The following is a 13381-nucleotide window of genomic DNA, read 5'->3' on the forward strand; positions in this document are numbered from 1 at the left end:
TTAAATAGCATACATGGCTATCATCCTGGACAGTGCAGAGCTAGAAGGCACAGGCACTCAATAAATAAATCTTGTGTTTTTAAATAAGTTAATAAACCTCTTAACAATAGAGGATTATCTACAGCTCTTTTGTATTTCCACACAGAACCAAAGAGTTCCATACTTGCTATTGCTGCTGTCTGGTATTATGGAAGTAAAAGTAAATATACTGCCTTCTTCTAAAAGCAAGTGGTGGCCGGGCGCAGTGGCTCACGCCTATAATCCTAGCACTCTGGGAGGCCAAGGCGGGCAGATTGCTCGAGGTCAGGAGTTCGAAACCAGCCTGAGCAAGAGTGAGACCCCGTCTCTACTATAAATAGAAAGAAATTAATTGGCCAACTAATAAATATAGAAAAAATTAGCCAGGCATGGTGGCGCATGCCTGTAGTCCCAGCTACTCGGGAGGCTGAGACAGAAGGATAGCTTGAGCCCAGAAGTTAGAGGTTGCTGTGAGCTAGGCTGACGGCATGGCACTCACTCTAGCCTGGGCAACAAAGTGAGACTCTGTCTCAAACTAACTAACTAACTAAATAAATAAACAAACAAACAAATAAAAGCAAGTGGTATGAGGAAGTCCGAAACTATTCATTGATTGCCTACAGAAACAACAGAGCAGTCTCTAGTGCCATCTAAAGTTCATTTATAATTATGATAAACAGTGTCCCTCATCCTGTCTAGCTAGATCATTTCATGAGCGGGAAGCAGTAAACATCAATAAAACTAAATATAAACAGGTTTGGCACTTGTGGTTTTCTCTCTGGTTCTGTTTCTGAAGGTGTTGTGATCTGTCGGTATTTTTCCAGCATGATTGACAAAGCACCAAGGATTCATTTATGGAATGCTCTGCTCACCCCAAGTCTTAGTTTGCTGACCAAGATGTAACAACGAAATTATTTTTAATATGCTCTTCTGGAAAGGTACTCAGTTTTTTGCCTTTTTTCTCCCTTAAGGATCTTTTGGTAATTAAAAAAAACAATATATAATTAATATTTGCTGCTTTTATAAATTTCTGTCCTCACTTGTGTCCATTTGAAAGAAGTCCTCAAAGTTTATGATGGGCCAAATTTTAAAATATAAAGTCTACATCCAAGCTGTAAATTCACAGCCGGAATCATCAAGTCCTCAAAGAATACTTTTCAACATGTGAACCTTCATAGTTCCCATGCCTACTTCTCAGGAAAACGCCTGTAAGTGAAGATTATCAGGGATGAAAACAGGTAAACTTACTTCAGATGTTCACCAAATGTAGTAGTTATTCGATAGATGGCAGTTTTCAGTGAGGCTCTGAATGCAAATCTTAATGTTTTATACGAAGTGTCTACAAGGCTTCCTGAAATCCGGGGTGGTTTACTGGAAGCATGAGGAAGTTTGAAGTACTTGTCCACTGCCTAGACCAAGAAAGAGAGAAAACAAATTAATTCAGATTATCAAGAAAGCCAACTTAGTCCAAAGAACAAGATTTTATTTTGGATAGATACACAGATATAGATACATATATCAACATAGACTATATATTTCTTATTGTGCATCACAGTCAAGACAGTTTGAAAAGCGACGTAGCAGAGAGGCTTGGCTACTTCAGCAGTTACCAGGGCCCAGCAAAACTCCAGACTTGCCCTCTAAAAAGGAGCTGTTATTCTACAGCCTTGAAAACGCAAAGCTAGGAAGTAAAACACTGATATCCTACTCTGCTTATGATATGCGACAGGTAGAAAGACTTTTATTGTAGATCTCGGCAAAAAAAGACCAAAACTTTTATTCACTAAACTGGTTTATTTTCCTTTTCAGTTTTAGACAAGGCATCTATGAGTAAGACAGGTGGGGCAAGAGTGAGAATTCACAAGTGAAAATGATTCTATTTATAGTTGATAAAATAAGAAATGGAGATTTTAAAATATCTTTTTAAAGGCCAAAGGTGAATAATATATATATGTATTTTTTAGACAAGGTCTCACTCTGTTGCCCGGGCTAGAGTGCTATGGTGCTGTGGCATTGTCATTATAACCTCAAATTCCTAGGATCAAGTGATCCTCCCGCCTCAACCTCCTGAGTAGCTGGGACTATAGGTGTGCACCAACACACCTGAATAATTTTTAAATTTTTTGAGAGACAGGGTCTCATTATGTTGCTCAGGCTGGTTTTGAATTGCTGGCCTCAAGCAATCCTCCCACCTCGGTCTCCCAAAGTGTTAGGATCGCAGGCGTAAGCCACCACACCTAGCCAAAATAAAATAATTTTTAAATGACATAGCAACATTTAGATGGAAGCTGTGAAGATGAAGTGTGTTAATCTAGCACAGAAAGATAATGTCTAAAGTAATAAGAAATGACAGTACAAACATATTATTTATTGTTATGAATATAACCACCAAAAGAACAGAAAACAAAAATAGAATTATATCTGCCATCACGTTTTTAATTTCAAGAGCTCTTTTATGTCACCTCAGTGTTCTTTTTTATTTTAGTATACTATTTTTATTTTAAGGATGCAATATCCTCTTTTATTTCTCAGGATTTTGACAATAGCTTTTTTGGTTTCTTGCTTTTTAAAGTTTCTTCCAAGCTGCTTTTCCCCCTCCTTTTTGCTTCTTTCAGTCTCTATCGTCTACATTAAAGACTTTCCTCAGAAATCTGGTGATATTTGGCTCATGACTGCAAGTAGGACCTCCTAAGGAGCTGACCAAAAGTTCTGAGTGTATGGTTGGGGACTGACAACAGGCTTCGCTGTGGGTGATCTGCATGGACTTTTGGGGGGGTCAACCTTCAACTCAGTCACTTTACATCTTTCGTCCTGGACTGGTCAGAGTTCCTAGAGAACTCTTCTAGTAACCTAATTGGAGGGTCTGGCCCCAGTATTCTAAGGGCCACATGGGGCACAGAGGTATTGGACTCATCCCTATGCTTTTAGTACAGTACTCACAATTGTATCTGGACTCTCCCAGTCCAGAGACCTGGTATTCTGCTCTCTCCAGAGGATAAGCCCCAGCCTGCAATGGAGGAGGAGCAATTACCCAGCAGCAGATAACCTAAGGGTCTAACTGGTTGTCAAACAACTCCCACCCAGGCTTCCTTATTTTGGGTACCTGTCCCTTTACTCTTGGTCCTCAAGGTACATCCTGCTTTCCCCACTGCCAACTTGGGATGTGTCTCTAGAATCTACTTAGTTATCTCAATCATCTGCTTTTTAGCTTTAGAAACTTTATTGCTATTGTGTCCTCCCCTGTTTATGGATTTATGTATTTTCAAGTCCTTTCCATTGTTTAGTAGAGTTTTGGGGAAGGAATAAGATTTGATGCATGTGTTCAGTCTGCCATGATAACTTCAAGTCCAATCATTTAATCTGTTTTGTTTTTTTTTTTAATGATATGGGGTCTCGATATATTGCCCAGGCTGGTCTCAATTTCCTAGACTCAAGCAATCCTCCCACCTCAGCCTCCTGAGTAGCTGGGACTATAGGCGTAAGCCACTATAGGTGCCCAACCAATCATTTATTCTTTCAACAATCACTTATTAGAGTGTTTCCCAAGACTGAGACACACTTGAGATAATTTTAGGCAGTATGGAAGGTGGAATTCAGTGAAATACTTAAGCAATATTAAATAACACGAAATCATAATGAAGTTAGTTTCAATTTTCTTACAAATATTCTGATTAAATCTATGTATACTAGGAAAAATAGTAATCATCATTTACCACCTGGGTCCAATGGATCCTCTGTATTTTTTTTTTTTTTCACAAATAGGACACTTTATTTGTCATTATTAAAAGTCTGAATTTTAAACAGATTCTTGGACTGGTGGTTCATATCCATCAGCTCGTTCAACTTTAGCGCCTGTCTCATCACCAGTAGCTTTTCCAGAACTACTACCTTCACCATGAAGCTCCATGAGTTTTCCCAATTCAAACTTGGGCTTCTTCAGCATTTTTACTTTTCTAACGAAGACCTCATGGAGAGGATAAATAGATTGGCAAGCCTTTTCTATGTCTTTTCCAATGCTGTCTGGAATCAATTTATTGACTACTTCTTTCAAGTCATTTGTCTGCACCTCTCTAGTCATGATTTCCATCATCTTCTTCCGGATCTGGCGGACCTGTTGGTGCTGAGCATAAGAGGTCTTCCATATCTGATTGTTGCGTTTTTTAGTAAAACCATCACAGAACAGACGAAGCAAATAACCATCGGTAGTCTTGACATCAACATGAGCTTCAATCATAGTCTGCCATTTTTTAACCATGGAACACATTTTGTCACGGGTAAGGTCCATGCCATGAAAATTAGTCAGACAGTTTTTGCCCTGAACATCTTCAGTAATCAGCTTGAATTTTCTAAATGCAACTTCATCATTTTGCAGATCAGCAAGGCTCACTTCAAACACACGACCCTTGAGGCCATTGGAGGCAATTTTCGTTCCTTGAGTCCTGGTGACTAGTGTTTTCCCAATATTTCTTATATTGAACATAGCAGGTGCCTTCACATCATACCAATCTTTTTTAGAAAATGGATCAACCACTTTCTTCTTGGCTCCCTTTTTGCCGCCTTTCGTAAGATGCTTGTTCTTGCCGACCGCCATGGTGCTGCTCAGGGAGCCAAAAGGGCGGAAGTGCAACTCGTGCGAGAACTTCGATCCTTTGTATTTTTTATAGTCTAAAATCATTTTATAAAAAATTTACAGAACAATGACAAGATAATATAAAATAACCTTACAGAAATTTAAAGAATATAAACATAGTAAACCCAAATTTTTATTCCATATTTTCCAGGTTTTGAAGACATACACTCTGAAATAGGCAATGTCCTCTAAATGCAACTAGCTGCTCATCAACCATCATGATAAACCTGGAACACATCTATCCCATGAATGCTGATTTCAAACTGAAGATATATCTCTAATAAGTTCTAGCTCATCAATACTTCTGGTTCTTTTTCTTGCATTTGCACAATCAAAATGCAATATTTTTGAAAACTTTTGACAGCTCATAATTTTGTTGAAGAGAGTACAGACATTTTCTTGGCACCATAATTACAAAACATTTTCATTCTTAGGCTTATAAGTACAAATTCAAATGATCAATCCAGTGACTACTTTCACTTCAGTGTCATCTATTTCCTTCTTATCACCTTTGTATACACACACTTACCTTTGCATTTATCCCCTTACAAAGTGTATAAAGTAAATTTTGGGGTACAAGTATCTAGACGAAGAAGGAACACTACTATGTGTACTGTTAGCAAAATTGGATGATTCAAGTTCATATTATAAAATATTGTGGGGTGAAGTCCTTCCTATTGAGTGACTTACTACAGGAGCATACCACACATTTCCTTTTTCTCCTTAAAAATATATTGTTTTGTCATCAATTCTTGAGTTTGAGAAAATACATCTAGAATATTATCATCTGAAGATTCATAGTCTGAAATTCCTCATGTATGGTCAATTTCACTATCATCATTAAAATCTAGAGCTATGCCGTCCAAAGTGGTAACCACTAGCCACATATAGCTTATTAAGCACTTGAAATGTGTCAGAGCTGAATTGAGAAATGCTGTAAAGTAAAAAATAAACACAAGATTTCAAAGATTTAGGATGAAAAAAAGAATATAAAATATCTCATTAGTAATTTTATATTGATTACATACATGATAAAAATACTATTTTAAATACTGGGTTAATTGAAATATATTATTAAAATTAATTTCACCTGTGTCTTGTTAATGCAACTACTACAAAATGTAAAGTTACCTAGGTGCACTGCATTATATTTCTATTGGCCAGAGCTGGTCTGGAGTGCTGCTGTCTCTTTGTAGTCACCTTCTGAATTGCTAACATATTAGCAATTTTATTCCTTTACCAATGGTGGCAGAAAATTTTTTAAATGCTGAATTATCAACTATATTCAATGAAAGCTTAGAAAAAAAAGAGACTACACAAACATGTGTCCGGACTACATACGTAGCTTTTCTTGAAAAATCATGCAATACTCTATGATTTCATCATTCTTCTGTTTTCTTATTAGTCTTTTTACCACAATTGGAAACAACTGATGGGTAATGATGAAATAATTCCTAGGATGATCAAATAGTAAATTGTTTCAAGATAGGGAAAATATAAAGTCACTAAGACCTATAATACATCTAGATTTTAAAAGGGCCCGATGAATCTACATGGGTAATTGCAAGAGAATAAATTTTAATGAATAAGTAATTGTTCTTTGTTCTTTGAAAGACTTCTAGGAAAGAATAAAAGCCATAAAATAGCCGGGCATGGTGGCTTGTACCTGTAATCCCAGCTACTAAGGAGGCTGAGGTGAGAGGACTGCTTGAAACTAGGAGTTAGAGGCTGCAAGGAGCTATGATTGTGCCACTGCACCCTATTCTGGGTGCAGAGTGAAGCCCCATCTCTTAAAAAAAAGCCATAAAATATCAACCTTTACAAATAGAACTGCTCAAAAAAGAAATGCAAAAAATAAATTAGATCCAACAAATCCTAATGGTATAGGACTAAATCAAGAAGGAAAGTCTCAATTTGGAGCTAATATGTCCTTAACATGTCTCTGATTCTCATTAATTTCACACTAGCCACATTTATTACAAAGGATAAACAGGCCTCAGGTTCAGGGACTTTGGCAAATAACACTATCTAGCTATAATTTAGAATTATTGACTTTTCTCACTTTAATTGCTTTATCCTCAATTCTAAAAACAAAAACCTTCTGTAACTTTTTTTTAAGTGATGTGATGTTGTAATAAAAGATGTACATACATCTTCTGGTGGCAAAATCTGACCTGACCTGAATTCACCTGGCAGTAAAATGTGCCCTGAGCTGAAACAGGCTATTTACAGTCTTTATCCCACTTAATAAGAATATTCAGACATTTCACTAGAGAAAAGAATTAGTGTACCTGATTAAGGTGATTCTACCTCAGATACCAATAGGAGTGTTATGTAGTATATGATATATATACATATATTAATATATATACACATATACACATGTTACATTTTTAATAAAACCATCTGGATTCTGAAATTATGGTCGGGTTTGAGATAAGGGACTGTAAGACTCATATTCTACTTGTAGCAAGTCAAACTAGTTTTCCTTTTATAATAGTAATATAAAACTTCCTTTTAAATAAATTTATGTTTCTATGAAATGGATTAAAATACTAAGTAAATAAAACTTTGGATAATAAAATATTAATATGACAAATTAAAGCAATAGTATATGGTAATAAACAGCCATGAAAAAATTATGAAGGTAGGCCGAGCGTGGTGGCTCACGCCTATAATCCTAACACTCTGGGAGCCCGAGGCAGTTGGATTGATTGAGCTCAGGAGTTCGAGACCAGCCTCAGCAAGAGGGAGACCCCCCATCTCTACCAAAAACAGAAAGAAGTTAATTGGATAGCTAAAAATATATAGAAAAAATTAGCCGGGCATGGTGGCGCATGCCTATAGTACCAGCTACTCGGGAGGCTGAGGCAGGAGAATCGCTTGAGCCCAGGAGTCAGAGGTTGCTGTGAGCTAGGCTGATGCCATGGCACTCTAGCCTGGGCTACAAAGTGAGACTCTGTCTCAAAAAAAAAAAAAAAAAAGAAACAAAAAGAATTATGAAGGCAGCATATGAATAACCTAAATTTGAATTGCACATCTGATGCTTTGTCTCCTAGACAACTTCTGACAGAATTGACAGCAATACCTTTTTTTTAGATTTTCTTTTAATCTGAAAGATCTTTTCTCTTATATAAGAATTCTGTCATACAGCATCATAATAGTGACAACAAAGTAATAAGAGCTAACATTTATGGAGTACTTAATATGGGTCAAGTACACTGAGTGCTTTACAGAGTCTCATTCATTTTCCACAATCCTATGAAGTAGGTACTATTATCATCACCTTCATTTTCCACATACATCTCTAAATCTCTAAACTAATGTTTAGAGATTATATTTCTTGGTTTTATAATATGTCTTTTACATTCTATAATTTCTGAAATAGAGATATATCTTTCAATTAATAGTATCTTAGATTCAAAGAAATGTGATAAATGTCATTTCCTAGGTTGCACAACTAGGAAGTAGAAGCTGGAATTCAGACACTAGGCAGTCCTCACACTCTGGCACTTCTATCATACTGCCATTCTATCTTAAGAAAGGAGGTTAGGAAATGCATACCTTTGTCAAGCCCTCCCAGCATTTATGTAATCTGATAGGGTGGACTGCCAAGGACTTGGGGTCCAAAAGCCTGAGTCTACCATTTACTGGGTATGATCAATAGCTATAGTCTTTCTGAAAGAGACTCCATTATGCAAAATAAGCCTTCTAACCTCAGAGGGTTGCTACAAAAAGTCTTTTACAGCATTTCTTTTCGGATACTACACAAAGGCAAAGCAGCACAGGATTCTGGAGACTCTGACATGTAGAATACTGGTAAAAGGTCTCTGGCCTTCAAATTCATAGCTTTGACCCTCAAGAATATTCCTTTCTTTTTCCTCATTCTTCGTTCTAACCCCTATATCCTTACAGAATCCATTAACCCTCTTAGTGCGGCAGGCCGAAATATTGGCTTTTACATCTAGGGCAAAAAAGCTGATATTTCTAGCTGATATTTAGCCCGCCACACTAAGCACTAAGAGGGTTAATAACCTCATACCCCTCTTTCTAACCCCCACTTGCAAGACTAGCTTAGATTCACCTGTCATATGTTCTCTGATCATCCTGCATTTCTATTAACTGGTACTGTGGTGCTTATTACAACTGTAGTTAATTCTTCATATGATTATCTATTTCAGTCTGTAAGCTCCTGGAAGGCAAGAACCATGTCTGTCTTTTTCCATACTGTATCTTATCACATGCCAAAGGCTTGATAATTAACTATTTACTGGATGCATGGCTCTATGAATGGCATAAAGGTAGCTTTCAATATTCCACGTAAATAAAAATTTGACTTTCAGATGATGAGGCAAAAAATATAATTAGAGTTAGAGTATAATATAATTAATATAGTTAGAGTTAGGTTAATATAATATAATTAGATATAGTTAGAGTTAGGTTAAGAAAATAAGACATTATAGGGCTGATATACATCAAGATGACACTGGCTTTTTCAAAGAAAACAAAGCTTTCTGAAAAATTGAAAACATATTCTACAGATGAAAACATATTCTAGAGATGGATGGTGGTGATTATTGCATAACAATGTGAATATACTTAATGCCACAGAACTGCATACTAAAAAGTGGTTAAAATGGCAAATTTTATGTCATATATATTTTACCACAATTCTTAAAAATTTTAATTATAAAAAATACTATCCATTTAAGGACCCTTTTTAAAGACAACAACAACAAATATTGTGGATTTCCATAAGATCATACTTGTTCTACATCCACTGATAGGAAATAAGTAATGACCATGAACTCAGTAATGCTTTCAAATGAATTTGTATTTTAATTAACCAAAATAGCATGTAGAAACCTCTGAGAAATAGCTACAAATGTGTTAGATGCACAGTAATTATTCAGATGACAATAACATTTGTGTGGACTCGTGAGTCCCTCATGATAACTATGATCTCCCAGGATGGCCTGGCCACTGGTAGGAACCACTGCTCTAGAATATCCATCATGCCACTCCTTGCCCTCTGAATGGCCTGAAGAGTGAAAGGCTTCCCTTTCCTTTCACATTTTCCCTTTAATGATTCACAGGGAAATAAATGGCTGATGTTATTGATACTGAAAAGTAAAACAAAAGGACAGTATAGTTCCATACAATTGTTACCTTAGTAACAGCCAGAAGCCAGTATCGTACAGCTTCCCATAAATTACAGAGCTACTTGGTATCATACTTATTCTTCACTAAGAGTAAATATCCCTTCTAGATCAAAGAATATAAAACCAAAAATACATATAACAGGGCTCATATGAGTCAAATCACATTCCAGCCTCTCAAAATGAAAGACAGTTTGAGATCATTTTAATCAACCCAATGCATCAGAATTGTCACTCAATTTGGGCTGCAGAATGGAAGCCTTTGCCCAAAGAATCAGCAATGAAGGAATTCAGCAACCAACCATCCAGCAAGCCTGTCATTTGCCAGGAATTACAGAGATGAGACAAAGTCCCTGCCTCTACTCTGGCTAATATGAATAGAAGATGATAAAAGTCAATAAAGGCAATATAGTGTTGAGATGGGAGTTAGAGCACAGCCAGACAAAAGTAGAAAAATGTGTTCTAGGCAAAGAAGGAAAGAAAACGTACGTGTACAGAGTTAGAGTTAGGTTAAGAAAATAAGACATTATTTGGGTGAAAAACCGAATAGTCCATGGTGGTTATTAGCAGAGTGGCTGGAATCAGTGAAGGATCTCAGTTATGAATTAGCAGGGGCAAGAGACCACAGTAATAATTTAGGACAGGAATGCCAAGAGCCTGAAGCAAGGTGGAGGCAGGAGGGACAGGCAAAAGAATGGATGGATACAGGCTTGACCCCTTGGAGTTTTGCCATATGTGCAGCTGAAGGACCTAGGGACAAGGGAGTTGAAGGAATTAGTAATTAAGTGGTTGAAATGACAGACTATAAGGTCTAATCTAATCTCAATAGGTAAAGACATATATGTAGCCATGGAAGCTTAAAGAAAAAGGACACAGGAAAAGGAACTGGAAATACTGGTAAGGTGGAAGAAACTGTCCAGAAAGCAGCAAAGGCATGAGAGGGCTGTGCTTGGAGCAAAGGCTCCTACGCTGGTGTCCATGGCCCTATGGGTAAAATTCAGCCAGGACAAACTGACTGAACTTTGAGATAAAAATTACATGTTTATCTTCACTAAGCTCTAATTAAATTTAGCCTTTCCTTCAATTAAGAATGTAAGAAACAAATCCTAGCTGTTCCTGTGACATTGTAACCAACAGAAATCACAAATATCTTCATATCACATTACTATTGTTACAATTACCTTAAAACTCCATTCATCTTTTCCCTACTTTATAACGAGTTCCTAGACTCACTCGAGGTGGCACATCCCTGTAATCCTAGCTCTCTGGGAGGCCAAGGCCAGAGGATTGTCAGGAATTCAACACCAGCCTGAGCAAGACTGAGACCCTGTCTCTACCAAAAAGAAAAAGAAAAAAAAAACAAAACACTGACTCAGTGATAGATCTTTTTGTTCTTTTTGAGATGGGTGTTTCACTATACCACCCAGGTTGGTCTTGAACTCCTGGCCTCATGTGATACTCCCACCTCAGCCTCCCAAGCATCTGGGACTACAGGAACATCACTGTCCCTAGCTCATTTTTTAAATTATTCTTTTAGAGACAGAGTCTCACTATGTTGCCCAGGCTGGTCTTGAACTCCTGACCTCAAGCAATCCTCCTGCCTCAGCCTCCCAATTAGCTGGGATTATAGGCATGAGCCACTACATCCAGCAAAAAGCATATACTGCTATATCACAAATTTAACATCTTAATAAATATATTTCAATTATATTTGAATTGATTTCCTTTCTAATCCTAAGTATTTTATTTAATGCATTTAAGAACATTATTCTGAGAAAAAAATCCATGGGTTTCACCAGACTGCCAAAGGGATCTTTGGTACAAAAACATTTAAGGGCTCTGGCTTGGAAAGTAGAATCCTGGAGTTTCAACCTTTGTATGTGGGCCGGGCGCGGTGGCTCTTGCCTGTAATCCTGGCACTCTGGGAGGCTGAGGCGGGCGGATTGCTCGAGGTCAGGAGTTTGAAACCAGCCTTAGCAAGAGCGAGACCCCGTCTCTACTATAAATAGAAAGAAATTAATTGGCCAACTAATATATATAGAACAAAATTAGCCGGGCATGGTGATGCATGCCTGTAGTCCCAGCTACTCGGGAGGCTGAGGCAGAAGGATTGCTTGAGCCCAGGAGTTGGAGGTTACTGTGAGCTAGGCTAATGCCACAGCACTCACTCTAGCCTGGGCAACAAAGTAAGACCCTGTCTCAAAAAACAAAAAACCACAAACCTTTGTATGTGGAGTGTTCAGAGGATAATGAGGCCCAAGTAACAGTCATAGGTTGAGAGAGCATACAAATGGGTAGAGAAGAGAAGGAAGTCATAAACAACTGTGCAGCCAGCGTGTGGAAGAGATTATCCATGTAGACACTGCTCATTATAATCCATCTCAGGATGTGTAGTGGGAAAAGAAAGATTGTGAGGCAGTTTGCAAAATCTAATGATTGCAGAACATGACCAAAAGGCTGACTATGATATGCCTTAGAGGAAAACAGATGTTATAAGCCTCACACAAGAAGAAGCTTTTATCCTCAGAAGCTAAGTACTAAGTCATTGGTCCTATTCTTTGTTCCTTTTACTTCTTCCCAACACCCCAAAATAGGCCTCTTTGCCTCCTATTCTGTCCCTAAAAAGTATACTCTATTCCAACTCCTGTTTCAAAGTGAGCAGGGTTTCCTAAGGCTTTTTAATTTGTCTCCCAAAAAGCTAGTGCTGGAAACTTAATCCCCAGTGAAACAATGTTGCAAGGTGAGGCCTAGTAGGAAATGTTCAGGTAAAGAGGACTCCACTCTCATGAAAGAATTAATGCAGATTATAAAAAGGTTTGTGCATTGGATCTCTTGCTCTCTCTCATCCATGTGATGCCTTACACCATGTTATCACACAGCAAGAAAGCCTTCACCAAAGGCAGCCCCTCAATCTTGGATTTCTCAGCCTCCAGGACTGTGAGCCAAATAAATTTCTGTTTGTTATAAACTACGTAGTCTGGGATATTCTGTTATAGCAGCATAAAACAGACTAAGACAGGACCTGACCTTTTTTTTTTTCCTTTTGAGACAGACTCACTCTGTTGCCCGGGCTAGAGTGTCGTGGCATTAGCCTAGCTCACAGCAACCTCAAACTCCTGGGCTCAAGCAATCCTACTGCCTCAGCCTCCCGAGTAGCTGGGACTACAGACATGCATCATCATGTCCAGCTAATTTTTTTTCTATATATTTTTAGTTGTCCAGCTAATTTCTTTCCATTTTTAGTAGAGACAGGGTCTCGCTCTTGCTCAGGCTGGAGGGCCTGAACTTTTGACAAATCTGTAATGCTTATCTTCCTACCAAAAGGCATAAATGACTATGATCAAATAGATTGCTTTCTTTCTCATCAACTATGAAGAAGAACTAAGAATTTTGATAGTAGGGGAAATGAGAATAGGGTAATTTTGGTACAGAACACCTCTAGGGCAGTGTAATCTTTATGACATCAACACAGTGAATGTTAACCAGCATTTTTTTTAATGAAATAGAATAAAAAATATTAAAATGCACTGCACAGAGTAAAAGATAAGTACTATTTCAGAAATCTTTTGTTTTT

General features: G+C 37.6%; 2 protein-coding genes across 2 annotated transcripts in view; both read right to left on the reverse strand.

The window, feature by feature from the left end:
- Positions 1-13381, reverse strand: part of NDC1 (NDC1 transmembrane nucleoporin) — a 52632-nt gene that overhangs the window by 5950 nt on the left and 33301 nt on the right. Inside the window, exon 17 of the mRNA XM_012776307.3 lies at positions 1267-1427. Coding sequence (XP_012631761.1) covers positions 1267-1427 — 161 coding nt within the window. The remainder of the gene's footprint in view (positions 1-1266; positions 1428-13381) is intronic.
- Positions 3758-4624, reverse strand: LOC105877592 (small ribosomal subunit protein eS1-like). The gene has a single exon (XM_075998566.1). The coding sequence runs from the start codon at positions 4607-4609 to the stop codon at positions 3815-3817; it is 795 nt and encodes a 264-aa protein (XP_075854681.1). The 5' UTR covers positions 4610-4624; the 3' UTR covers positions 3758-3814.

This window comes from Microcebus murinus, chromosome 2 (genome assembly GCF_040939455.1).
Source record: "Microcebus murinus isolate Inina chromosome 2, M.murinus_Inina_mat1.0, whole genome shotgun sequence".
Taxonomy (NCBI): Eukaryota; Metazoa; Chordata; class Mammalia; order Primates; family Cheirogaleidae; genus Microcebus; species Microcebus murinus.